Below are 25,014 nucleotides of genomic sequence, written 5' to 3'. Positions count from 1 at the left end.
ATCACCAGACCATAGTAGAGGGCAGGAAAACAGGCCGGCATGATGGCAGGCCCCAGAAGGGCAAGCTGGTTGCAACAATTTCCCAAGCTTCCTTTAAGGCTGCCGGCCCAGCCCTCAAACCAGGGCAGAGAATCCCTGACATGCTGCTTGGAGTGTGCTGAGCGGTCCCAGACAGCTGTGGTCCCACCCTCTCCCCGTGGATCTGTGGCCAAACTGCATGGCCAACGTGTCAGGGGCTGCCAGCCTACCTGCCGGTCCCCATCCATCCATCCTTAGCAGGTGACTTCCACCGGGGCCCTGAGAGGACTGCCTTGCCCCCAGAGGTTTCCCAATCACCATTCTTCTGTTCATTCTTGTATTCAACAACTATTTCTTGAGTGCCCACCATGTGCCAGGCCCAGGGCCGGGGCCGGGGCTGGCCATTCAGTGGTTAACAGGGCACTGCCTGTGTTCTCAAAGCTAACAGACCCTGTGGGGGAAGCAATCGGATACTGAATAGTCATTTAACTAAAATTATGGTAGCAGGAGGGGGCGGAGCCACACTGGGGGTTTGGGGATCAGAGGCTAGTAATATGAGCAGGAGTTAGTAAGGTACCGAGTGGGGCTGGGGGTCAAGAAGTGTCTTCACAAACTCCTCCACTCTCTTTGGCGTTTCTGCTTCCTCATGCCTCCTTCCAAACCTTAGCTCCTGACTCTTAGCATGCATCCAAAACTCTGTTTCTAGAAACTGCCTCTGGCATCACCCCAGTACCAGCCAGCTAGTCTGTCCCTTCCCAATTCCCTTTCGGGGGAGGCAGCTGCCCCGTCTAGGTCCTTCTTTCTCCAGTTCACTCGTGTATTCACACATCATTGGTTCACATGCCAGCTCAATCATAGGGGGCTTTCCGAGCACTGCTGGCCCCACAGAGAAGGCAGCACACTTTGTTCACATATTCTCTCCCTCAGAGCTTCGTTTCTTCACTTCACTAACGTTCACTCAGCCAGGGCCCGGCCTTGACCTGGTCCCTAGCTGAGTACTAAAGGGGAGCCTGAAAGAGGGCCATGGGGTGGGGGTCAGGGTAGGCTTCCTGAGAAGGTGACACCGGGGAGAGTCAGGCTGAGGAGGAGTTTGTTAGGTGACATTGCCCCTCTTTCTCCTTCTTCTACCTTTCTTGCTCTTTTCCATGCATTTTCCATTCTCTATTGTTACCTGTCATGTATATTTCTGGGCTTCAGGCTCAAGTGATAGAGTTGGGAGGGCCCTTGGAGATCTAGTCTGACACCTGCCCATCTTACAGATGCGGACAGTGAGGTTCTAAGTGGGATTGATTGATTTGTAGATACTGAACCATCCTTTCATCCCTGAAATAAATTCTACTTGATCATGGTGTATGATCCTTTAATTGTATTGTTCAATTTGGTTTGGTAATGTTTTGCTGAGGGTTTTTGCCTCTATGTTCATTGGGGATATAGGACTGTAATTTTATTTTCTTGTGGCATCCTGGTCTGGTTTTGGCATCAGGGTAATGCTGGCCTCAGAAAATGAGTTTGGAAGTATTTCCTCTTCTTCTACTTTAGAAGAGTTTGAGAAAGATTTGTATTAATTCTTTGTTAAATGTTTAGTAGAATTCACCAGTGAAGCCATCTGGTTCTGGACTTTTGTTTATTGGGAAGTTTTTGATTACTAACTTAGTCTCCTTACTAGTAATTGGTCTCTTCAGATTTTCTGTTTCTTCATGATTCAGTATTCATAGGTTGTACATTTCTAGGAATTTATCCTTTTCTTCTAGATTGTCCAATTTTTTTGGCTTATGGTTATTCATAGTGATCTCTTATGCTCCTTTGTATTTCTGTGGTATCAGTTGTAATGTCTCCTATTTCATTTCTGATTTTATTATTTAAGTCCTTTCTCTTTTTTTCTTGGTGAGTCTAGTTAAGGGTTTGCCAATTTTGTTTATCTTTTTTAAAAAACATCTTTTTGTTTCTTTTTTTTTTTATTGCTTAAAGTATTACAAAGGGTATTACATATGTGTCCTTTTTTTCCCCCCGCCCTTGACAGTCCCCTGGCCTCCCCCCTGCCCCCCAGTGTCTTATGTCCATTGGTTATGCTTATATGCATGCATACAAGTCCTTCACTTGATCTCTTACCCCCCTCCCTCCTGCCCCCCAACCCTCCCCGGCCTTCCCGCTGCAGTTTGACAATCTGTTTGAGGCAGCTCTGCCTCTGTATCTATTATTGTTCAAAAGTTTATAATGGTCTCTATTATCCATGAATGAGTGAGATCATGTGGTATTTTTCCTGCATTGACTGCCTTATTTCACTTAGCATAATGCTCTCCAGTTCCATCCATGCTGTTGCAAATGGTAAGAGTTCCTTCTTTTTTACAGCAGCATAGTATTCCATCGTGTAGATGTACCACAGTTTTCTAATCCATTCATCTACTGATGGGCACTTAGGCTGTTTCCAGATCTTAGCTATGGTGAATTGTGCTGCTATGAACATATGGGTGCATATATCCTTTCTGATTGGTGTTTCTGGTTTCTTGGGATATATTCCTAGAAGTGGGATCACAGGGCCAAATGGAAGTTCCATTTTTAGTTTTTTGAGGAAACTCCATACTGTCTTCCATAGTGGCTGCACCAGTCTGCATTCCCACCAGCAGTGCACGAGTGTTCCTTTTTCTCCACATCCTCTCCAGCACTTGTCGTTTGTTGATTTGTTGATGATAGCCAGTCTGACCTGTGTGAGATGGTACCTCATTGTTGTTTTGATTTGCATCTCTCAGATGACTAGTGACTTTGAGCATGTTTTCATATGTCTCTTGGCTTTCTGAATGTACATCTTTTTGTTTCATTAATTTTCGTCTAGTATCATTTAAGTCTCTATTTCATTAATTTCTGCTCTGATCTTTATTTCATTCCTTTGACTAACTTTGGGCTTAGTTTGTTCTTCTTTTTCTGGTTCCTTGAGGTATAAAGTGATATTGTTTACTTGAAATTTTTCTTGTTTCTTTTTAAAAAAATATATATTTTATTGATTTTTTTACAGAGAGAAAGGAAGAAGGATAGAGAGTTAGAAACATCAATGAGAGAGAAACATCAATCAGCTGCCTCCTGCACACTCCCCACTGGGGATGTGCCCACAACCAAGGTACATGCCCTTGACCAGAATCGAACCTGGGACCCTTCAGCCCGCAGACTGACGCTCTATCCACTGAGCCAAATCGGTTAGGGCGAAATTTTTCTTGTTTCTTAATGTAAGCAATTATCACTCTGAACTTCCCTCTTAGAACTGCTTTGTTTTCTTACTGTTGAGTTTTGGGAGTTACTTCTATAATTTTGGCTAATAATTCTTTATCAGATATATATTTTACAAATATTTTCTCCCAGTCTGAGCTTGTCTTCTCATTCTCTTGATGGTTGGTATATGTTTTAATCTTATCTTTGTTTTGTTTTTATCATCTTAAGACATTATTAATCTTTTAGTCAGCCATTATTCATTTAGATTCATTACTGACGTATATAGTACTCTGCTTGTTCTTATTTCCTGCCCTACTTCTCAGAACTTCCACCTTGACATCATTATTCTTCTGTTTGAAGTATATCATTTAGGATTTCCTTTAGAGAGGGTTTACTAGTGGCAAAGTAATTCAGTTTTATGTTTATTTAAAACTGTCTTTAGTTTATTATCATGGTGGAATTTTGCATAGAACTGAATTGGCATTATAAATGGTAAAGGATGAATGATTCAGTAATTGACTGTAATACTGAAAGCTGGAAGCACAAATACCTATTATTAAATTAGTGAATAAAATATGGTATATTCATATAATGGAAACTTAAATATTTAGGAGAAATGAACCATGTATATTTATAATTTATGATTTCAAAAATAAAGTTGAGGAAAAAACTGAAGAATATGATGCCAGTTATGTAAAATTAATTGTCAATGAAACAACATAAATATTATTTATATCTGGAAACAGTATATGTAGCATTCATATAGTGACTAGAATGATATCCACAAAATTCATAACATGATGAGAATCCTCTGGCAATGGTGAGGAGGGGACAGGGAATGGGGAGCAAAGGATATGATTACATTATCTGTAAAAAATTCTTTATAGTGAAACCAACATTATGAAAATAGTACTAATGAATAACACCCAAAAATTCTGGATGGTGGGCTAATGAGCATGAAAAAATGCTCAATAATAAATGTCCATGCTGTGAAGCCGAGTGCATCCTAGTGAGCAGCTGTTCTTCCTGTCATTCTGAGCGGAAGTCAAGGGGAAGCCATGATTAAGAACACCCATTTGATTGATTGGTAAAGTGCAGGAGAATATGGCACTGCATATGCTTCTGTAACAAATCAATATCCTAGCTTCCTCCTTTCATTAAATATTGCTTTTACTAACTTTATGTTCTAATTTTAGAAATATCCCCCAAAGTCCAAGGCATCACACTTGTGTGTCATTTATTCATTTACTTCTTCGATATGCATTTATCTTGATGGACCAGGTCCAGGGAAAGGTGTTAGAAAAGCAAGAACGAAGTTCGATAAAGAAAATTGGCGATCAGACTTTATCCAAATATTCAAAGCTTACGTAAGTAATATTACAATCACTTCACTGCTAGTCATAATTAAAGGCAGGAATAAATGGAGATGGACATCAAGGTAAAAAGAAATCAATATCATCACTGCGAGGAGTCCTATGGACAGAAAGCTTCCAGCTGCCATCCCCTTTAGAAATGGTCTCAGCTGAAGAAAGCTGCCTTGACCAGGACCAGGGCCCCTCCCTGGTGTCTCACACCCAGGGGCTGATGAATGAGGGAACTGGCCTATTTCAGCCTAACATGGGACAACTCTGGCCAGCCATGCTCACTCCAAGGCTCCCAACGAGGTGGGCTGGAGCTGTTACTGGACCTGTAGCACCTCAACTTCTCCCTCTGACCACTGCTGTTTACTTTGCTTCTCTTTCGCAAGGCTCTTCTTAATAAATTCCGTGCATGCAAAAACAAAAAATGCTGACCAGAAGCTCCTCAGATAACATTAGGGAAATATACAGACCTACTCATAGCTACAAAAAGGCAAAACAACAACAACCTGGAATGGAGAGAAAGGAGAGATGCATGGAGGAGGTGTTGGGGGAAAAAGATAAATGTGGGGAAAAATTGAGATGAGTTTGAGGCAACAGTAGGGGTGAAACAAAAATGGATTTGCCTGAAGGTGAAAGACAGGTGGAAAAAGCCGCTCATGCAACAGAGACAAGGAACCTAAAAATCTATGCTTAGCTCTCTGTGGCTCTTTGCTAAAGGACCTTACAAGAATCTGCTTTTAAAAAATGTCCTTGCCTGCTACGGAGCAAGGCCTTTTCTAAAAAAAAACTAACAAAACAAACAAAAACCGCAGCTGCCCACTGTCTACGAAGGAAGATGCTCCATCTCTGAGTAGTGGTAAGAGCTCACAGCGAGTCTTGGTGGATCACCAGCGCCGGAGGCCGGTGGCAAGGAACTGGGAGGCAGTTCATCCCTGGAACAGGCCTCTCCCAGTCTCGCGCGCAGGACCAGAGGGCGCTGGGGGCCAGCGTGGGGACCGGGACTGGGAGGCGGAGGTAGAGGTTGGGGGTAGAGATGGGGAAGGGCTCCAGAAAGTGGAAGTCGGGGTGGAAGTAGGGACCAGGGGACTAGCCGTGGGGGCCCGAGGCCACGGCTCTGATGGGACCTAGCGGAGGTGCCTAACACCATTCTAGCGGAGGGGCGGAACCCCGCGACCCAGCCGGCTGCAGCGACCATGCAGGGAGGCAGGAACCCGGGGGCCGCGTCCTCGTCCTGGTGGTGGGCCACTACTGGGACGGCGATGTGTGGGGCAAATGCGCAGAAGAATCCCTGCTGGAGGGCGACGCCTCCCGCGGGAGCGCCCAGGAGAGCGCCGGGTTGCGGGCCGACGGGCGGGTGCGCCCCCGCTCCCGGGCCCAAGAGCGTCTCGGGGACCAGCACGAGGGTGTGCCCCCCCAGAGACACTTGCAGGACCGACGTGGGCTCGGGCTGCAGCACCAGGGCGACGCCGCCGTTCAGAGGCAGCTGCAGGGCACAGCCTGCAGCCAGGACGAGCACGGAGGTGAGCGCGTCGGCGGCCCGGGGTCCCGCCGGGCCTTGCAGGCTGGGCGCCATCCCGTCTTCAGGGCCCGCGCGCTCCTCAATTCGGCGGCGCTTGGCGGGGCCGGGTCCCCCGGACTGGGGTCCCCACGAGGGCGCAGCATGGAAGCTGGGGCTGGGGAGGCGGCTGCCTATCATCCGAGTGGCGCTGCGGGCGGTGCTGCGGGGCCTGGCAGAGGGCGAGTGTCACTCGGCGTCGGCGACAGGTGAGGCGGGCTGGGGGCGGGCTGGGCGAAGGGTCGGGCATCGCTGAGCGAGTCCTGGGAACTCGGGGGGTGCCTCCCGGGAGGCCTGCAGCCCCAGATTCTAGGAGAGCCTTGCGGGGCTTAGGTCTTGCCCTCCAGCGCACTGAGTGACAAAGTGAGATGGCAGGTGACCTGCGTCTCACTATAAGCCCCGCCTCCTGGCACTTGAAACAACACATTAAAAATGGAACATACCTTTTTTTTTTTTTCTTTCTTTCTATATCTGCTCAAGGACCTTCCAATCTCAGAAAACAATAGTTCCATCCTTTTTGTGCTCAGGCCCCAAACTCTTAATTTATCCTTGACTCTCTCACACCTTTCACAAGAAATCCTGTTTTCTCTATCTTCAAAATATATCCAACTACATGCAGCTTCATATCTCTCCTCTTGCTACTACTTAAATGTAAGGCAGCATTCTTTATTGGGTGAATTATTGCACTCCATGAAGGTAGTGGTTTCTAAATGTTTTGTTCTTGCCCGTATTGTTGGAGTTTGGAAAAGTGCCTGGTACGTAGTAGGCACTTAATATATGTTTGTTAAATATGGCAGCTTTAAAAAGGAGCTAATGATAAAGTACAGCATAGGGCAGTGGTTCTCAACCTTGGCTGCACATTAGAATCACCTGGGAATCTTTTTTTAAAATCCTGATTTCTGGGTCTCATCCTCCAGAAATTGTTTCTTTGTAATGGGGTGGGATCACAACATTAGTAACAAAGAAACAGAATTTCTGGAGGATGAGGCCCAGAAATCAGGATTTTAAAAAGATTCCCAGGTGATTCTAATGTACAGCCAAGGTTGAGAACCATTGGCATAGGGAATATAGTCAATAATATTGTAATAACTATGTTGGTGCCAGGTGGGTACTGGACTTATCAGGGTGATTGTAAGGTACATAAATATCTAATTGCAATATTGTACACCTGAACTAATAGGTCAGCTGTAACTAAAAAAGGGAACTAAAAAGGAACTAAAAAAAAACACTTCTAGGGATTAAATATGGAAACATGGAAGCAAGAAATTCAATGAATGGGTTAAACAAAAGTTTAGACAGAATTGAAACTGGAAATACTGAACTAGAAATAGTATGCATGGAGCTAAGAAGGTTAAAAACATATGAAATAAGAAAAGCAAACTAAAAGACATTGTCAGAGAGAAAGCAATTCTACATGACTATTGGAGATGGAAGGGAGAACACAGAATAGGGAAGTAGCATTACTCACAGAGATAATGAATAAGAATTCTTCAGATGTGATGATAGGGAAAAATCATTCGTTCATTCATTTAACAAATCCAACATATACTATTTAATTTTGTAAAATTTCCTTCTCTCCTCTGAGCTTCACCAATGAGGACTGAATAAACTAATTTTTAAGGACTCAATGTAATACAAGTAAGACAGAAAGTTTGAATACAAAAAATTAACCTTATGATAAATTTTTACTATTATTATTATTAAATACCACAGCCTGATCTCTAACAAAAAACTGCAGTTTCACTTGAATATTTTAAAAGCTTTTTTATTAAAAAAAAAATGTCAAGAATCATTTGCAGAAGGAGTGGTCAGAGATGGGGTAAAGGCTTTCCATAGCCTGCAGGAAAATCTTAGAGACTTTAGACATAGGCACTTGTAAAAGTAAGCAAGTGGTTTATGAGGTTGTATTTTGGCTAATTTTCCCCTCACGAATAAGTGCCATGGGGCCCCCAATGAGCATCCAAGGAGCATTCCCCTGCACTTTCCAGAAAACCTGCCCTGCCATTGCACTGTACCAAACCTGATGCTCTCTCCAGTCCTCATTGGTGAAGCTCAGAGGAGAGAAGGACATTTTATGAAATTAAATAGTATGTCTTGGATTTGTTTAACTTTAAAACAGAGATCTTTGACTTTTATCTCTATGCTTAAGGCAAAACATCTAGATGTGGAATTGCTGGGTAGCAGTGTGTGGCACCCTAACAGTAATAGAGAAGGTCAAACTCCTTTCTTAAATATTTACCCTGCATCTGTGTCCCCTTTGTACCACATCCTTGACAACACTTAGTATAGTTAGATTTGTAAGCATTTTCAATCTGATGGTGTAAATTGTATCCCATCATGTATTTATGTTGTATTTCTCTGATTACTCATGAGGTTTTCATGTATGTGTTGGCCATTCATGTAACGTCTGTGTAATATGCCTTTTCATTGTGGTTGTCTTTTCTTTTTGTATATGACACTGTTCTCTTTGAATTTGGTGTTTGGTGGGTTTACAGTAATCTGTCTAAATGTGCATATTTAAATTTATCAGCCTTGAAAGTTGTGCTTCTTGAATGAAGATACTATAATATGTTCCAGAACTATTGGTTGATGCTCAACCACTGAGCCACACCGGCCAGGTTTGATATTTTTTTCTTAGCTACATTTAGGTTGCCCTCTTTTATGTTCTCAATCAAATTAAATTTATTTAAAAATATTTTATATCTGATAATTCATCAATTCTCCTTTTTCTTGTTTTGAATGTCTCTCACTTATTCTCACTTTATTTTGGTTTGTTTCCTTATATGTTTTTTTAAATTTGAATTATGAGTTTATAATCAGTGGAAGATTTCACTGAGAAGATACTTAGCCTTGGGAAGAAGGTGTATTCTCCTTGGAGAAATTTTGTTCTGCTTTTGCCAGGCTCACCATCAACCAGAGACTATCTCAAACGAAGCTCTCAGCTCCCCTCATCACCCCCCAACAGATTTGCTTTCATTTTACCTGGAGTCAGAGCCCAGACAGATACATTTAAGTCCCATCTCCTTTTGTATTATGAGTTTTTTTCCTTTGCTTGTTAGATTACCTATTGGAGGCATTATGTTTGGGAAGCCTGGGACTTTTTTCAGGGCTGTGTGACAACTAAATAGTATTTTCTCTCTCTCATAAATGGACCATTAAAACTAAAGCTCTAGGTTGCCACAGGATGTTAGGAACCCCTATGTGTCCTCTTGTTTCAGCACCTACTTTCCTCTCTGGATTTGTGGCATGTCATCATTTTTGGTGTTGGAGGACTTCTCTTACATTTACAAGCTAAGATACACCTTTAAAAAATGTTAGAATAACATTTTATTCATCAGTTTCAAGAGTGTTGTTCTTGAGGATTTTTTGACTATTTGGTTCACATATTGCTAAAAATGGATGTCCTTAGTGATTTCTAGTATAGATTATGAAGCTTTTGTAGTAGAAGACAGTTTTGCAAACAGGGCCATCTTCTCTCTTCAAAATAACCAGCTAATTTGGCTGATTAATTGATATGTTATGGGGAGAAGGAGGAAGGATGGTTGAGTGTGGTGGAAATTGTGGACAAGATGGTAGTACAGGGGAAATCCCTCCTACTGGAAGCAGAGATAGAAAATATTAAGTCATATTAAATATAGACATCTACTAGTACTTTCAGGGACCAGAAATAGAGTAGAAAATCCAGTCTCTGATGGACAGCTGATATGGTGTATTTGTGGTAGTGAGACTAATGGAATTTTTGCTCTTTTGAGAGGGCCGAATATCGGCCTATTGTCAATCATCAGAGTTTGAAGGGGCACTTACCACTATTTTATTTATGGCAGTGCCTGTGGTTGATCAAAGAAAGAGGTTGAAACTGGGAATGGTCACTGTATGATTGCTTGGGGATTCGACCTGTGAGTTTTCACAGAGACAAGTTACAAGAGTCCTGCCTTAGTTCTGAGTTGTGGTCCACTTGGAAGTGGAAACTATAGAAATTATAACTGTGGAAGCAGAAGATGAATTCCCACTCAAAATGTGCCCGCTCATAAAAATTACTGAGCACATGAGAGATTCCAATATGATTAAAAACAAATAATAGGTTTTACCTGTGAGGAAATTGAATTAATTGAGCTATTAATTCATGTTTTAAAAATTTCAGAACATAAAGGATGGAATACCACCCATGAAACAAAAATGGGAGTTTATAACACTAACTGGAGAAGTCTGAAACAAGATGAAGGAAGTAAAAATCTTGAAAAGAAAACAATATAGCCGTAACTGGTTTGGCTCAGTGGATAGAGCGTCGGCCTGCAGACTGAAGTGTCCCAGGTTTGATTCTGGTCAAGGGCATGTACCTTGGTTGCGGGCACATCCCCAGTAGGGGGTGTGCAAGAGGCAGCTGATCGATGTTTCTCTCTCATCGATGTTTCTAACTATCTCTCTCCCTTCCTCTCTGTAAAAAAAAAAAAAAGAAAACAATATAATTTTTGAAATGAAAACTTTCTTATAGAAATATAAACAGAATACTGGAAACAGTTAATGAAACAGTTAGTTGGGTTAAAGAATAAAGAAAACTGGAATTAAGGCACACATACATATAACAAAATGTTAAGAGTCATGGGAGATTGAGCACTATATCTGATTGGATTTCCAGAGATGGGGATATGTGGGATATTCTAAGATATAGGGCCTACGATTTTGTGGGATTTCAGTTAAGAGATAATTCCCCATATTGATAAATTCCACTCAGCCAAATAAAAATAGAATTTACCCCAGAGACATTACAATAAAACTCTAGAACACCAAAGGAAAAGAAACATTAAAAAATATGCTAAAATTAATAGCAGAATTAAATACAGAAGGAATAACAAACTGATTAGCAGAAGACTTCTTCTTTCAAAAACAACAAAATGGCAGAACAATGGACTAACATCTTTAGTTAAACATCACGTTAGAATTAGTGAATATGCAATAAAACATAAGAGTAAGAGAGCTTACTACACAAAAACATGTTCAGGTTTACAAAACCAAGATAATTTATCATACATAGGACATAGTGGAAAGAACTATTAACAGATAGTCTTCAGCAAGAAGAAAATTGTGGCTAGACTTTAAGAGTGGAACATAAGAAGAAAGAGGCAGAGAAGAATTGGTAAAGTATGTGGTAAACCTATTAGTATCGATGTTTAAAAAAATAAAATCATGTTGCCCTAGTGCCTGTGGTCGGCAAACTGCGGCTCGGGAGCCACATGCGGCTTTTTGGCCCCTTGAGTGTGGCTCTTCCTAAGCCTTAGGAGTACCCTAATTAAGTTAATAACAATGTACCTACCTATATAGTTTAAGTTTAAAAAATTTGGCTCTCAAAAGAAATTTCAAACGTTGTACTGTTGCTATTTGGCTCTGTTGACTAATGAGTTTGCCGAGGACTGGGCCTAGCTGGTTTTGCTCAGTGGATAGTGTCGGCCTGTGGACTGAAAGGTCCGGAGTTCACTTCTATCTGGGGTTATATGCCCAGGTTGCAGGCTCATCCCTAGTAGGGGGCGTGCAGGAGGCAGTCCATCAATGATTCTCTCATCATTGATGTTTCTCTCCCTCTCCCTTCCTCTCTGAAATCAATAAAAATATATTTAAGAAATCATGTTGACTTCAGGGCCTGATCAATAATATTTTATTTCTTTAATAAAAATGTGAAGCAAATATGATAAATAAAATTTTAAATGTTAAAGTTTGATTTACATAGTAAAAAGGTCAGAGTAAAATTAAAAAGGTATGAAATGATGTGGACTAGCAGAAATGCAAACATTTTACATCAGTCTATAGGTCAAAACCACCGGATGAACAGATTTAAAAATCCCAATGCATGCTGGAAACATCTGATAAAATCCAACAGTTACCATTATGCTGTTTTGCAGTTTTCCAGAAGGGCATCTGGACACACCAAGAAAGAGAAAACCAATGGCTATGAGTATACATTCATGAGAAAACCTACAAGAAAAAAAAAAACCACACGAGAAATCCCGTGAATTCTTGGTTTGGGGAGAAATGGGAGTAACTGTATGGGGCTGATCCAGTTTGAGAGAAAATAACTGATACAAAACGAAGGGGATGGAGGGGCCTGAGAATGATCGTGTAAAAAAGCCCAGCCCTCTGAGAACACATTGTTTCATATCCCTGGGCAGATTTTCCATTTCAATGATGAGGTCCAGAATTTGCTTTCTCTTCCTACCGTCTTATCTGCTTACTAGAGCCAGTCTGCACGGAAGGAATTGTTTGCACATGAAGCGCTCAGTTTCCAGGTTGTAGGATATTTAGTTAGTATAACTCTGGGGGGAGGGGCAGTTCATTCCCAGAACAGGCGTTTCCGGGCCTTGGGAGCCGGCCCCAGAGGGCGCCGGGGGCGCACCTGCGGACCTGGACTGGCGGACGGGGGTAGAGCTTGGAGCGGTGAGCTGGGGAAGCGCTCCCACAGGTGGAAGTTCAGGTTGAAGTCGGGCCCAGGCGGGCGTCTCTCTGGACTAGGCGTGGGGGCCCGAGGCCATGGCTGTCTGGTGGGGCCGTGCGGGCGGGGGCCTAACCCCGTTCCAGCGACCCAGCCGGCTGCAGGGACCATGCAGGGAGGCAGGAACCCGGGGGCCGCGTCCTCGTCCTGGTGGTGGGCCTCTACTGGGACGGCGACGTGTGGAGCAAATGCGCAGAAGAATCCCTGCTGGAGGGCGACGCCTCCCGCGGGAGCGCCCAGGAGAGCGCCGGGTTGCGGGCCGACGGGCGGGTGCGCCCCCGCTCCCGGGCCCAAGAGCGTCTCGGGGACCAGCACGAGGGTGTGCCCCCCCAGAGACACTTGCAGGACCGACGTGGGCTCGGGCTGCAGCACCAGGGCGACGCCGCCGTTCAGAGGCAGCTGCAGGGCACAGCCTGCAGCCAGGACGAGCACGGAGGTGAGCGCGTCGGCGGCCCGGGGTCCCGCCGGGCCTTGCAGGCTGGGCGCCATCCCGTCTTCAGGGCCCGCGGGCTCCTCAATTCGGCGGCGCTTGGCGGGGCCGGGTCCCCCGGACTGGGGTCCCCACGAGGGCGCAGCATGGAAGCTGGGGCTGAGGAGGCGGCTGCCTATCATCCGAGTGGCGCTGCGGGCGGTGCTGAGGGGGGGGGGGCCTGGCAGAGGGCGAGTGTCACTCAGCGTTGGCGACAGGTGAGGCGGGCTGGGGGCGGGCTGGGCGAAGGACCGCGCGTTGCGGGGGGAGTTCTCGGAGCTCCTGGGTCGCCTGTCTGGAGGCCGGCCGTCCAGCTTGTGGGGAGCCCGCGCCTTGGCTTTGAATCTTGGCTCCTCGTGCTGACCTGTGCGCGTAGGGAGGACCGATGAAGTTGCAATTGAGGCCCCGGGAACCAAACTCTCACTTCTCACTAAGCTCCACCCCTTCCGAGGCTCCGCCCCCAAGAGATCCAGCCCAGTATCCGTGTCTGTGGTTGGTAGGTCACTATGAGGAAATACTTCTATAGGCCTCTAGGGGGCAGAGTACTGGTCTAGGGAAAAAATGATATGCCAGTAACAACTTGAAACATTGCTTACTTTTGGGACTGATGTTTTCCTTTGATTTCAGGCATTCTAGAAAAAAAGACCACTTCACTAGACCACTCAGTTCCCAGCATCAAACGGACCCACCCAAATACTCCTTGAAATTTCTTTTTTTTTTTTTATAGATTTAAAAAATATTTTTATTGATTTTTTACAGAGAGGAAGGGAGAGAGAGAGAGAGTCAGAAACATCGATGAGAGAGAAACATCGATCAGCTGCCTCCTGCACATCTCCCTCTGGGGATGTGCCCGCAACCCAGGTACATGCCCTTGACCGGAATCGAACCCGGGACCCTTCAGTCTGCAGGCCGACGCTTTATCCACTGAGCCAAACCGGTTTCGGCTCCTTGAAATTTCTTTAATGTTTGTTCTTTAATTTCAGGAGTAAATGGAAAATACTGATTTCTCTTTAAGAGAAGTTTTGTTTTAATACTAAAGTAAGCCCTAGCCCTAGCCCTAACCGGTTTGGCTCAGCGGACTCATTTTCATTTTGTATTTTCATTTTGCATTTCTGATTGCCAATCAAGGTGGATCATATTTATATGCTTACTAGCCATTTTTATATCTTATTCTTTGAAATGTTTCTATCTTCGTTCTGATTTTTTACTTTAAAAATTTGGGACTCTTTCTCCAGTTTATGCAGCATTGGTACCTTCTTCAAAGACCAATTTAGCACCTTCTCATAAGGTGGCCACTGCTAACGGTTTTATTTGATATGGCTTTCTGCATTTATTATGTCATCACTCTCCATGTAGCCTTCGTAATATTACCTCAATTTGTAAAGAAACAAAATATTGTTTAAAAAGATTAGGTTTCAGACATTCTTTATACCAGTCATTTAGCACATACATGTATAGAGAATGTCTCTATCATAGCTATGAAAACGTTAGCACTTGGTTTACTATAATTCTCACACATTTTACACCTGGCATAATTTGTGGTGATTTTAATTTCTCATGGATTCCCTCTGCCCCCAAGTCTTGGCCTCTTCTCTGTCCCTTCAACAGTTTTGTCCTCCCTTCCACCTCATTGATTCTTACTCTTGACCTTGTCATTACTCCAAATTGTAACCCCTCCATAATCACATTTCCAAACATTTTATTCTCTGAGTATCTCCTAATTTTCTAGTTTAGGCCTCTAAATACTTAACCTCTACCAGACTTTCCATCCCTCTGGACAAACCCACGGATCCTACTACCTTTTCACTAAAACCGACACCATCAGGTCCTCACTCTGCTCCGTCCCTGGAACTTAAATGGTACTCATTCTAATCATGGCCATGTTTATATCTTCAGCTCCCTTTCCTGTCTCCTACTTTGCTGGTTAATATATCTGCTACTTTGTGCCTGCACTGATGCAGCCGAATGGGGCTGGAGAAAAACACTCAACCCCATTGACTGATCTCATTTTATATTCATGATCATTAACCTCAAGTGGGCTTCAAATGCTGCCCAGCGATCTTATCCTTATGCTTTATTCCATTCATTCTCTTGTTCTAGATCAGCGGTTCTCAACCTGTGGGTCACGACCCCTTTGGTGGTCGTACGACCCTTTCACAGGGGTCGCCTAAGACCATCCTGCATATCAGATTTTACATTACAATTCATAACAGTAGCAACATTATAGTTATGAAGTAGCAACGAAAATAATTTTATGGTTGGGTCACAACATGAGGAACTGTATTTAAAGGGCCAGAAGGTTGAGATCCACTGTTCTAGATGAACATTGCATACTTTCTCTTCTCTCTGCAAATCTCCAATACCTCACCCTTTATGTTCTCCCCTAGATGGTCACCTTGCTTCTTTTTCACTGAGACTACAAGCAATCATAAAATACTTTTCAAAATGTCTATAATTATATCTCACCAAGCTCCACTAAGGACTGATAGTCTGCCTTCTCTTCTGTTGCCATGGATGAAATGTCTATGCTCCTAGCAAAGGCCACTTCCTCCATTTGTGCAATTGATCTCAGTTCGTTTTGCCTCCTCAAGAACATCAATCTGGCAATTATCCCGTTTTTTTCTAGCATCATCAAATTTTAGTTACCTTTACTGAATAAATATCTTCAATGTATAATTGAGAGGTAAACTCTTCCTTCTTTTTTAAAATTTTTATTGATTTCAAAGATGAAGGGAGAGGGAGAGAGAGAGGGAAACATCAAATCATTGATTGGTTGCCTCCTGCACACCCCCTACTGGGGATCAAGCCTACAATTCGGGCTTGTGCCCCTGCCTGGAATGGAACCCGGGACCCTTCAGTCCACAGGCCAACGCTCTATCCACTGAGCCAAACCAGCTAGGGCAAGAGGTAAACTCTTCCTTTTTAAAACAAGTAAAAACTTTCTTGACATGACTTTCTCCTCCAGTTTCTGAATCAATTTTCTCCTTCCTTATACACCAAAACTCTTGAATTAGTCAACCATACTTCCATTCTCTAATTTCTTTCCTCCCACTCTCTCTGTGTCTGTCTTTCACACATCACATCCGTTTCTGGATATCCTGGCCCATAGCACTTCATACCATATTCCTGATATCACCCTACTGCCACCTTCATCCTTTCAGTGAATTACTCTAGAAGCCTCCTAAGTGGTCCTGCATCTCTGCTTTGCCCTTTTTTTCAGGCAGTCTCTCCACAATAGCTAGGGTGATTCCGTTAACCATAATCCTCTGCTAAACACCTCCAATTTAACTCAGGGTCTAAGCCAGTATTTTTATACAGCAGGGGTCCTCAAACTTTTTAAACAGGGGGCCAGTTCACTGTCCCTCAGACCGTTGGAGGGCCGGACTATAGTTTAAAAAAAAAACTATGAACAAATTCCTATGCACACTGCACATATCTTATTTTGAAGTAAAAAAACAAAACGGGAACAAATACAGTATTTGTATTTGCATCTGGCCCGCGGGCCATAGTTTGAGGACCTCTGTTATACAGGTTCTAAATGATCTAGACTCCCTATTTGCATTATGTCAGATTGACTCTCCCCCTTGCTCCTTCTGTTACAGCTCTGCGGCCCTTATGCTTTCCTAGAGAGGCGTACTCACAGTTTTTGCAATTGCTTTTCTTCTACCCATCTAACTGCATGGTTCCTCACTTTTTTCAGCCCATTACTCAAAGGGTTTTATCTCTGAGGCTTTCCTGAGCACACCATCTAAAATGGTAATTAAAAAAATTGTTTTAATTGATTTCAGAGAGAAAGGAGAGGGAGAAAGAGATAGAAACATCAATAATGAGAGAGAATCATTGATTGGCTACCTCCTGCACCTCCCCAACTGGGAATGGAGCCTGAAACCTGGGCACATGCCCTGATCGGAATCCAACTGTGACCTCCTGGTTCATAGGTTGACACTCAACCACTGAATTACACCAGGGAGCAAATCAGGTTATTATTATTATACAAGAGGCCTGGTGCATAAAATTCATGCAGGGGAGGTGTCCCTGAGCCCGGCCTGCACCCTCGCGCAATCCTGGACCCCTTGGGTAGGATCCCTAGGCCTGGCCGGTGATCAGGGCCTTTCAGGGCTTTCCTTCCCCTGGCTGCCAGCAGCTGGCCCCTGCTCTTGCCGCTGCCACTGCTTGCCATCTATGCAGCACTGCCCCCCTCCCCTGCCACCGGTCACCTCTCTCTGCCGATGACAGGCTTGGGGTGCCATCGCTTGACTGGCCTGGGCCTCCCTCTGCGGGATGATGGTGGGGCGATGGCAGGGTCCCCCCGACCAATTGCATCGCACCTGCCTTGGCTGGCCTGGCGCCAGTGTCATAGTCTGGTCATCCGGAAGGTCGTCTGGATGGTCGTTCTGCTGTTCAGGCATTCGGTCTATTTGCATATTATGCTTTTATTATTATAGATTTTGCTATTGAGTTGTTGAGTTCCTTATATATTTTGAATATTATCCACTTAACAGATCTATATTTCCTCCCATTCTAGAGGTTACCCTTTTACTCGTATTCTGCTGAGTGTTTCCTTGTTTCGGTTTGACTCTTTTTGCTTTTGTTACCTGTCCTTTTGATATCATATTCAAAAAATCATTGTCCAGACCAATGTCAAGAAGCTTTTCCTCTATGTTTTCTTCTAATAATTTTATTGTTTCAGGTCTTATGTGTAAGTCATTAATCAGTTTTGAGTTGATTTTTGTATATGATGCGATAAGGGTCCAATTTTGTTCTTCTATATGTGGATATCCAGTTTTCCCAATATAATTTGTTGGAGAGACGATCTTTTCCCTGTTATATACTCTTGGCACCCTTGTTGGGATCTATCGACCGTAAGTGTGGGGATTTATTTCTGGGCTCTCTATTATGTTTCATTGGTCTTATGCCGGCTTTTATGCCAGTACCATACTGTTTTAATTACTGTAGATTTATAATATATTTTGAAATCAGAAAGTGAGATGTCTCTAGCTTTGTGTTTGCTAAGATTGCTGTGGCTATTCTGGGTCTTTTGTGATTTCATATGAATTTTAGGATTTTTTTTCTATTTCTTTTGTTTGTTTTCTTTCTTTTTTTAAAATATATTTTATTGATTTTCCAGAGAAGAAGGGAGAGGGATAGAGAGTTAGAAACATAAATGAGAGAGAAACATTGATCAGCTGCCTCTTGCACACTCTCTACCGGGGATGTGCCTGCAACCAAGGTACATGCCCTTGACCGGAATTGAACCCGGGACCCTTGAATCTGCAGGCCGACACTCTATCCACCGAGTCAAACCAGGCAGGGCTGTTTGTTTTCTTTAAAGATTGTCTTTGGGCCAAACCGGTTTGGCTCAGTGGATAGAGCGTCGGCTTGCGGACTGAAAGGTCCCAGGTTCGATTCCGGTCAAGGGCATGTACCTCGGTTGCGGGCACATCCCCAGTAGGGGGTGTGCAGGAGGCGGCTGGTCGATGTTTCTCTCTCATCGATGTTTCTAACTCTCTATCCCTCTCCCTTCCTCTCTGTAGAAAATCAATAAAATATATTAAAAAAAAATAAAGATTGTCTTTGGGAAATTGATATGGATGGCATTGAATCTGGAGCTCACTTAGGGTACTATGGAAATTTTAACATTAGTTTTTCCAATCCATAATCATGGGGCATCTTTCTATTTGTCTTCTTTAATTTCTTTCATCAATATTTTATACTATTTAATGTATAAGTCTTTCACCTCCTTTGTTAAGTTTATTCCTAAGTATTATTTTTTGTTTCTATCATTTGAATTGTTTTCTTAAACTTTTTCATGTAGTTTGCTGTTTGTGTATAGTAATGACACTGATTTTTGTATTCTGCAACTTCAATGAATTTATTATTGCTAATGGTTTTGTTGTTGTTGTGGAGTCTTTAGGGTTTTGTACACATACAATCATATAATCTGCAGATAGAGATGTTACTTCTTCCTTTCTGATTTTGGATGGGGAAATGGGATCTGAGAGGCTGAATACACAAAACAATGGCCAGACCACATATGGCAACAGAATTCTGACCCCCACCTTTGTAGCAAGCAGCCCAGAAGGAAAACCATAACCTCTGCAGCAACTGGCCCCAAATGTTCAGGACTTGGTCAGCTTTTCTAATTTCCACCCCCACTTCCAACTCGGGGCCAACTTGAGAAAGCCAAACCTGCTATGCCTAAGACCCAAAGCACACAAGCCAATCCAATTACATAGGATATCCTGCTTCTATTTAGCCTGCCTCCAGCTTCCCCCGGCCAACAATCTCCAAACATACCCGAAGCCCTCCCCTTTCTCCACCATAAAGCTTTCCTACTCCCTGGCCTACCTATAAGTTTGTCAAATGCAAGCAAGTGACAGGGCTGACACGCTTGCTCTAACAAGCTCTGAGTAAATAGTCTCTGCTTGTTCTAATTCAGTGGTTCTCAACCTTCCTAATGCCGCAACCCTTTAATACAGTTCCTCATGTTGTGGTGACCCCCAACCATAAAATTATTTTCGTTGCTACTTCATAACTGTAATTTTGCTACTGTTATGTATCGTCATGCAAATATCTGATATGCAGGATGTATTTTCATTGTGACAAATTGAACATAATTAAAGCATAGTGATTAATCACAAGAACAATATGTAATTATATATGTGTTTTCCGATGGTCTTAGGCGACCCCTGTGAAAGGGTCGTTCGACCTCCAAAGGGGTCGCGACCCACAGGTTGAGAACCACTGTTCTAATTGAAGTGGGCTTTCTTTATTTTCAGTTTTCCTGGAGGTCCCTGTGTGATAGAGTCAGCACTGCCCATCCCCGTGGACCTCAGCCTTCAAACAGGTACAGCACCCATGGAGGCACCTTTTGCCTTGATACTCTCAGTTTATGGAGTCTGGGCCAATGTGCTGAGCAGTAGTTTCTTGGCTATTTACTCTCAGTTCGGTATCAGGTGTGTGTGTGTGTGTGTGTGTGTGTGTGTGTGTGTGTGTGTGTTTTAAGATTTCAAAATTGATTTTCGGAGAGAAATATCAATATGAGAGTAGAACATCGATCTGCCTCCTGCACACCCCATATCGGGGATTGAGCCCACAACCCGGGCATGTACTCTGACTGGAAATCAAAATAGCAACTTTTTGGTGCATGGGACAACCCCCGTCAACTGAGCCACACCAGTCAGACCTGGTACCAGGTTTTGTTACTGGTTCCATTTATTTGGCATCCTTGGTGGAATCAAGCCATTTTTTCTCATCTCCTTGTGCTCTCTGTCATGTTCCCATTTTGCATTTGCTGACTCAAAGTGTTGTCTGTCACAAGAACGAGAAACACAGAGTATATGCCACAGTAATAGGTCCTCCGAGCCTGTTGCCCAGGCCAGCATCACAGTCTGGTGAGTTTGCAGTTCTCACCAGACTGGTATCCATTTGGAGAAACTTTGCTGTGGCTTATCAATAAAACCAAGAGGTTCTCCTCTCCTGATTTTCTTTTTGACCTGAAGGTTTGGAATTGACTCAGAAAGAGTGTTTTCTCTGGTTTTCCCCCTGCTAGGGGGTGTAGACTGTCAGTTGTACATTCAGAGGCAGCCAACCATCATGTTGGGGGCCTAAGACATAAGGTGCACAAGTATCATGTTTTACCCACCTTTCACAGCTCTTATGGGGTAATCTAAGTCTAAATCCTCTCCTCTTCCAGGAAAAATGCCTGCTTCTTATATGTAGTCTTTTTACAATCCTAATCCTTGTGCCTATCTTTTGAAATGACATAACTTCACCAAGGATGATTTGACTTGAACAAAACTTTATTTGAAAGGTGCATTAAAAAAGAAAGGGAATATTTCTAAGGTTCAAATTATATGAGCTCCATATAGGTGGTTCTGAATTCTGGATTTTATTTTATTTATTTTTTAAATATATTTTTATTGATTTCAGAGAGGAAGGGAGAGGGAGATAGAGATAGAAACATCAATGATGAGAGAGAACCATTGATTGGCTGCCTCCTGCATGCCTTCTACTGGGGATGAAGGCCACAACTGGAGTATGTACCCTTGACTGGAATTGAACCTGGGACCCTCCAGTCTGCAGGCCGATGCTCTATCCATTGAGACAAACCAGCTAGGGCCTGAGTTCTGGATTTTAGGGAACCAGGAAGAAGCAATGAAAAATTCAAATGTGGAACAGAAAATGTATTCCCATTCAAAGTATGTCCACAAAATAAATTTCTTTGTCCAGGAGAAAATCAGTCTTATTTCATGTTGCCAAATAATTGGAGATTTTATGCCAGAGGAAGTTGAATTATTAAGCTAATTGATATAGAAATTGAAAAGAGAGATAAGGCTAGGGACATTAGTTAAGCAGCTCCAACATTTCTCTATTAGAAGTCCCACAGATTGGAGAGGGGTTTAATAGCCCAAGAGATACTGACTCATTCTTTTTTGAGATTTTAAGAAAATAGTCAATTCTTCAGATTTAGAAAGCTCACTGAGTTGCAGCAGGCAACATTTTTACTGCTAAACACATCAGGTTGAAACTGTGGAACATCAAAGTCAAGAAAAATACTAAAGTAAATAGCCTAATCTCCTACAAAGGAATGGCAATACAAATGACAGAAGACTTCTGAACTGTGACAATAAATGGCAGGGAAAACAATAGAGCAGCCTTTAAAGTAGTGAGAGAGTATAGGCATTATTTTAGAATTCCAAACCAAGCTAGAATTATACAAGTTTGAAGGTTTAATTGAAATATGTGCAGGCATATAAAACTAAGATTTCTACACAGGCCACAGCTGAAGGAATTGGAAAGAGTATACCTAGGTAAGAAAAAAAAAATGAGGACAGAATGGAGTGGAATGCAAGAACAGAAGGTGAGCAAAGATACTGGCAAAGCATGTTGGTAAGTCTAAATAATTATTAATGTTCAACAGAAAAAAGCTAGTATCTTGATATTAGCTTTATCACTAATAATTTATTTCATTGTAAAATATGAGGCAAACCTGGAAAAATAATTTAAAAATTAGGAATGGTGGGTATATGGTTGCAATAAACAAAGAAAAAAAACAAAGAAGAACCAAGGGTGGAATTAGAATCATATAAAATAATGTAAAATAACCAAAATGCAAAGATACTGTTAGAAGGCCTATCAGTGTAAATGACCACATGAATAGATTATAAAAGAAACTACAATAAGTCATCTTATACATACAGAAAAATTAGTTTCAAAATTTAACATTTAAAACCTTTAAAGTGACCCTGTAGTTACTGCCTTTCCCTTCCACATTCTCTTCTGAAGTCAGAAGGGCATGCAATTTCTAAAATCCCTGAAGCCCCAAGCTTGGTCTCATTTGCTCTGTTGCCAGCTTTCTGTATGTACCCAAAGACTCAAAGAATGAATGTAGCTACTTTATGTATACACACAAACAATAAAATTCCAACATGCAGAATAATCTGAGAAAGTCTTTGTAGTCAGCCCCAAACAACACAAAAATCCAAAATTTTTAATGATTAGAAAGACTGAAAACTAATTTCTTTAGTAGGATAAGGGTTATCTACCAAGCATGTACAGAAAAGATTACAATTTATGGTAAAATTTAGAAGCACCTACATTTACACAAGTTATAAGACAGGATGCCCCTATTACTGTTCAACCTGGACTTGAAGTGATGTCTAATAAAGGAGACAAAGGAATAACATGTAAGAGGCTTGTCAAAAAAGACAATTTCTCATCCTAGCCGGTTTACTCGGAGTTTAGAGTACTGGCCTATGGAGTGAAGGGTCTCAGGTTCAATTCTGGTCAAGGGCAGGAGCCTCGGTCACAGGCTTGGTCCCAGCCGTGGTCTGGGCACATGTGGGAGGCAACCAATCGATGTGTCTCACATCGATGTTTCTCTCCGTCTCCCTCCCTTCCATTCTCTCTAAAAAAAAAAAAATCAATGGAAAAAATATCCTCAGGTGAGGTTTAACAACAACAACAATAAGACAATTTCTCACTATTTGGAAATAGTATTGTTTTTATCAGTCAAGCAAGAGAATCTACAAATAAGCCATTAAAGAAATTAAATAATTTTTCTGGATACCAGATCAATATGAGAATAAGTTATTTCCATATGCCAGTACCAATGTACAAAATATATCTGGGATCTTAGAACTATAAAAATACAGTCTTTAGAATTACATTTCTAGGACAGGAAAATTATATTAAAAATATAAGAAAATACTGGAAAAGAGTTGATACTTTGGGGAAAAAACCTCCACAAACCCAGCAATATAGTTAAATCATTTGCTTATCTAGTCATTAAGAGAGGAGGGAGCACGGTTATTGGTTCCCATTCTGTTTGTTTTGTACCCAACTGACATTTGCCCACATGTAGCTATTTGCTAGATCCTCCCCAGGGGCTGGTGGCATGGATATTAGGGCCAAAACCCATTAAACAAAAGAAATTTAGTAATTACTCTAATTTGGGAGAAAAGAGGTATAGTGGTAGGTTACTGGGGAAGGGAAGTATTTTTAGAGCAAAGTACTGGTGTCAAGGTTTGAAGCAAAACTAGGGAGAATGGAACTGCTTAAAGGTGACCTATATAAAGAAAACAACCTAAGTAGCAATCTGAATGTACACTGTATTTTAAAAATATTTCTTAAATAGTATATTTATTGGGGGGACACTAGTTAATAACTTACATACGTTTCAAGTGCACAATTTTCTATAATACATCGTCTGTATGTAGCATTGTGAGCTCACCACCCAAAGTCAAGTATCCTGTGTTTGAAGCAGCATTTCTAATACTTTGTGATCTTTCTTCCCAATGTTGTAGTCTACCATTGATGGAAAATTCTGCAAAGCGTCCTGCATCAGGAGTATCTGTCTTTATCCATTCTTGTAGGATGTGCAATATCCACACAAGCGCTATCAGAATCCCTTCTCCTGGTCCTCAGCCCCGTGGGGCGGGACTGCAGCAGTTCATTCCCAGAACAGGCGTTTCCGGGCCTTGGGAGCCGGCCCCAGAGGGCGCCGGGGGCGCACCTGCGGACCTGGACTGGCGGACGGGGGTAGAGCTTGGAGCGGTGAGCTGGGGAAGCGCTCCCACAGGTGGAAGTTCAGGTTGAAGTCGGGCCCAGGCGGGCGTCTCTCTGGACTAGGCGTGGGGGCCCGAGGCCATGGCTGTCTGGTGGGGCCGTGCGGGCGGGGGCCCAACCCCGTTCCAGCGACCCAGCCGGCTGCAGGGACCATGCAGGGAGTCAGGAACCCGGGGGCCGCGTCCTCGTCCTGGTGGTGGGCCACTACTGGGACGGCGACGTGTGGGGCAAATGCGCAGAAGAATCCCTGCTGGAGGGCGACGCCTCCCGCGGGAGCGCCCAGGAGAGCGCCGGGTTGCGGGCCGACGGGCGGGTGCGCCCCCGCTCCCGGGCCCAAGAGCGTCTCGGGGACCAGCACGAGGGTGTGCCCCCCCAGAGACACTTGCAGGACCGACGTGGGCTCGGGCTGCAGCACCAGGGCGACGCCGCCGTTCAGAGGCAGCTGCAGGGCACAGCCTGCAGCCAGGACGAGCACGGAGGTGAGCGCGTCGGCGGCCCGGGGTCCCGCCGGGCCTTGCAGGCTGGGCGCCATCCCGTCTTCAGGGCCCGCGGGCTCCTCAATTCGGCGGCGCTTGGCGGGGCCGGGTCCCCCGGACTGGGGTCCCCACGAGGGCGCAGCATGGAAGCTGGGGCTGAGGAGGCGGCTGCCTATCATCCGAGTGGCGCTGCGGGCGGTGCTGCGGGGCCTGGCAGAGGGCGAGTGTCACTCAGCGTTGGCGACAGGTGAGGCGGGCTGGGCGAAGAGCCGCGCGTCGTGTCGCGGGGCAAGTCCTCGGAGGTCCTGGGCGTCCTACCCGGAAGCCTGCAGTCTGGCTGGTGGAAACCTGGGTCTGGGCTTCGAATCTTTATACGCCCCGCT

The 25,014-nt window shown here is 43.6% G+C and overlaps 2 protein-coding genes and 1 pseudogene across 3 annotated transcripts; all 3 read right to left on the bottom strand.

Annotated features, from left to right (window-relative positions):
• Positions 1-5,506: 5,506 nt before the first annotated feature.
• Positions 5,507-6,276, bottom strand: LOC308529408 (proline-rich protein 23A-like; annotated as a pseudogene). Its single transcript has 2 exons — positions 5,725-6,276; positions 5,507-5,666 (listed from the first exon to the last, which is right to left on the bottom strand). The product of its transcript is annotated as a proline-rich protein 23A-like (transcript).
• Positions 6,277-12,457: 6,181 nt separating this feature from the next.
• Positions 12,458-13,228, bottom strand: LOC308529773 (proline-rich protein 23C-like; the record flags this gene model as incomplete). Its single annotated transcript, XM_081106085.1, has 1 exon — positions 12,458-13,228. The coding sequence occupies one exon, from the start codon at positions 13,226-13,228 to the stop codon at positions 12,458-12,460; it is 771 nt and encodes a 256-aa protein (XP_080962211.1).
• Positions 13,229-24,039: 10,811 nt separating this feature from the next.
• LOC308529450 (proline-rich protein 23C-like) lies at positions 24,040-24,810 on the bottom strand (the record flags this gene model as incomplete). The annotated part of the gene is made up of 1 exon (XM_081105556.1): positions 24,040-24,810. One exon carries the CDS (start codon positions 24,808-24,810, stop codon positions 24,040-24,042), a length of 771 nt encoding a protein of 256 aa, XP_080961682.1.
• Between the last annotated feature and the right edge of the window lie 204 nt (positions 24,811-25,014).

The sequence above is a fragment of the Myotis nattereri genome (genome assembly GCF_964212035.1).
Source record: "Myotis nattereri genome assembly, chromosome: 14".
Lineage (NCBI taxonomy): Eukaryota > Metazoa > Chordata > Mammalia > Chiroptera > Vespertilionidae > Myotis > Myotis nattereri.
Note: the sequence above shows the minus strand (reverse complement) of the source record. Positions and strands in the feature narration are given on the sequence as shown.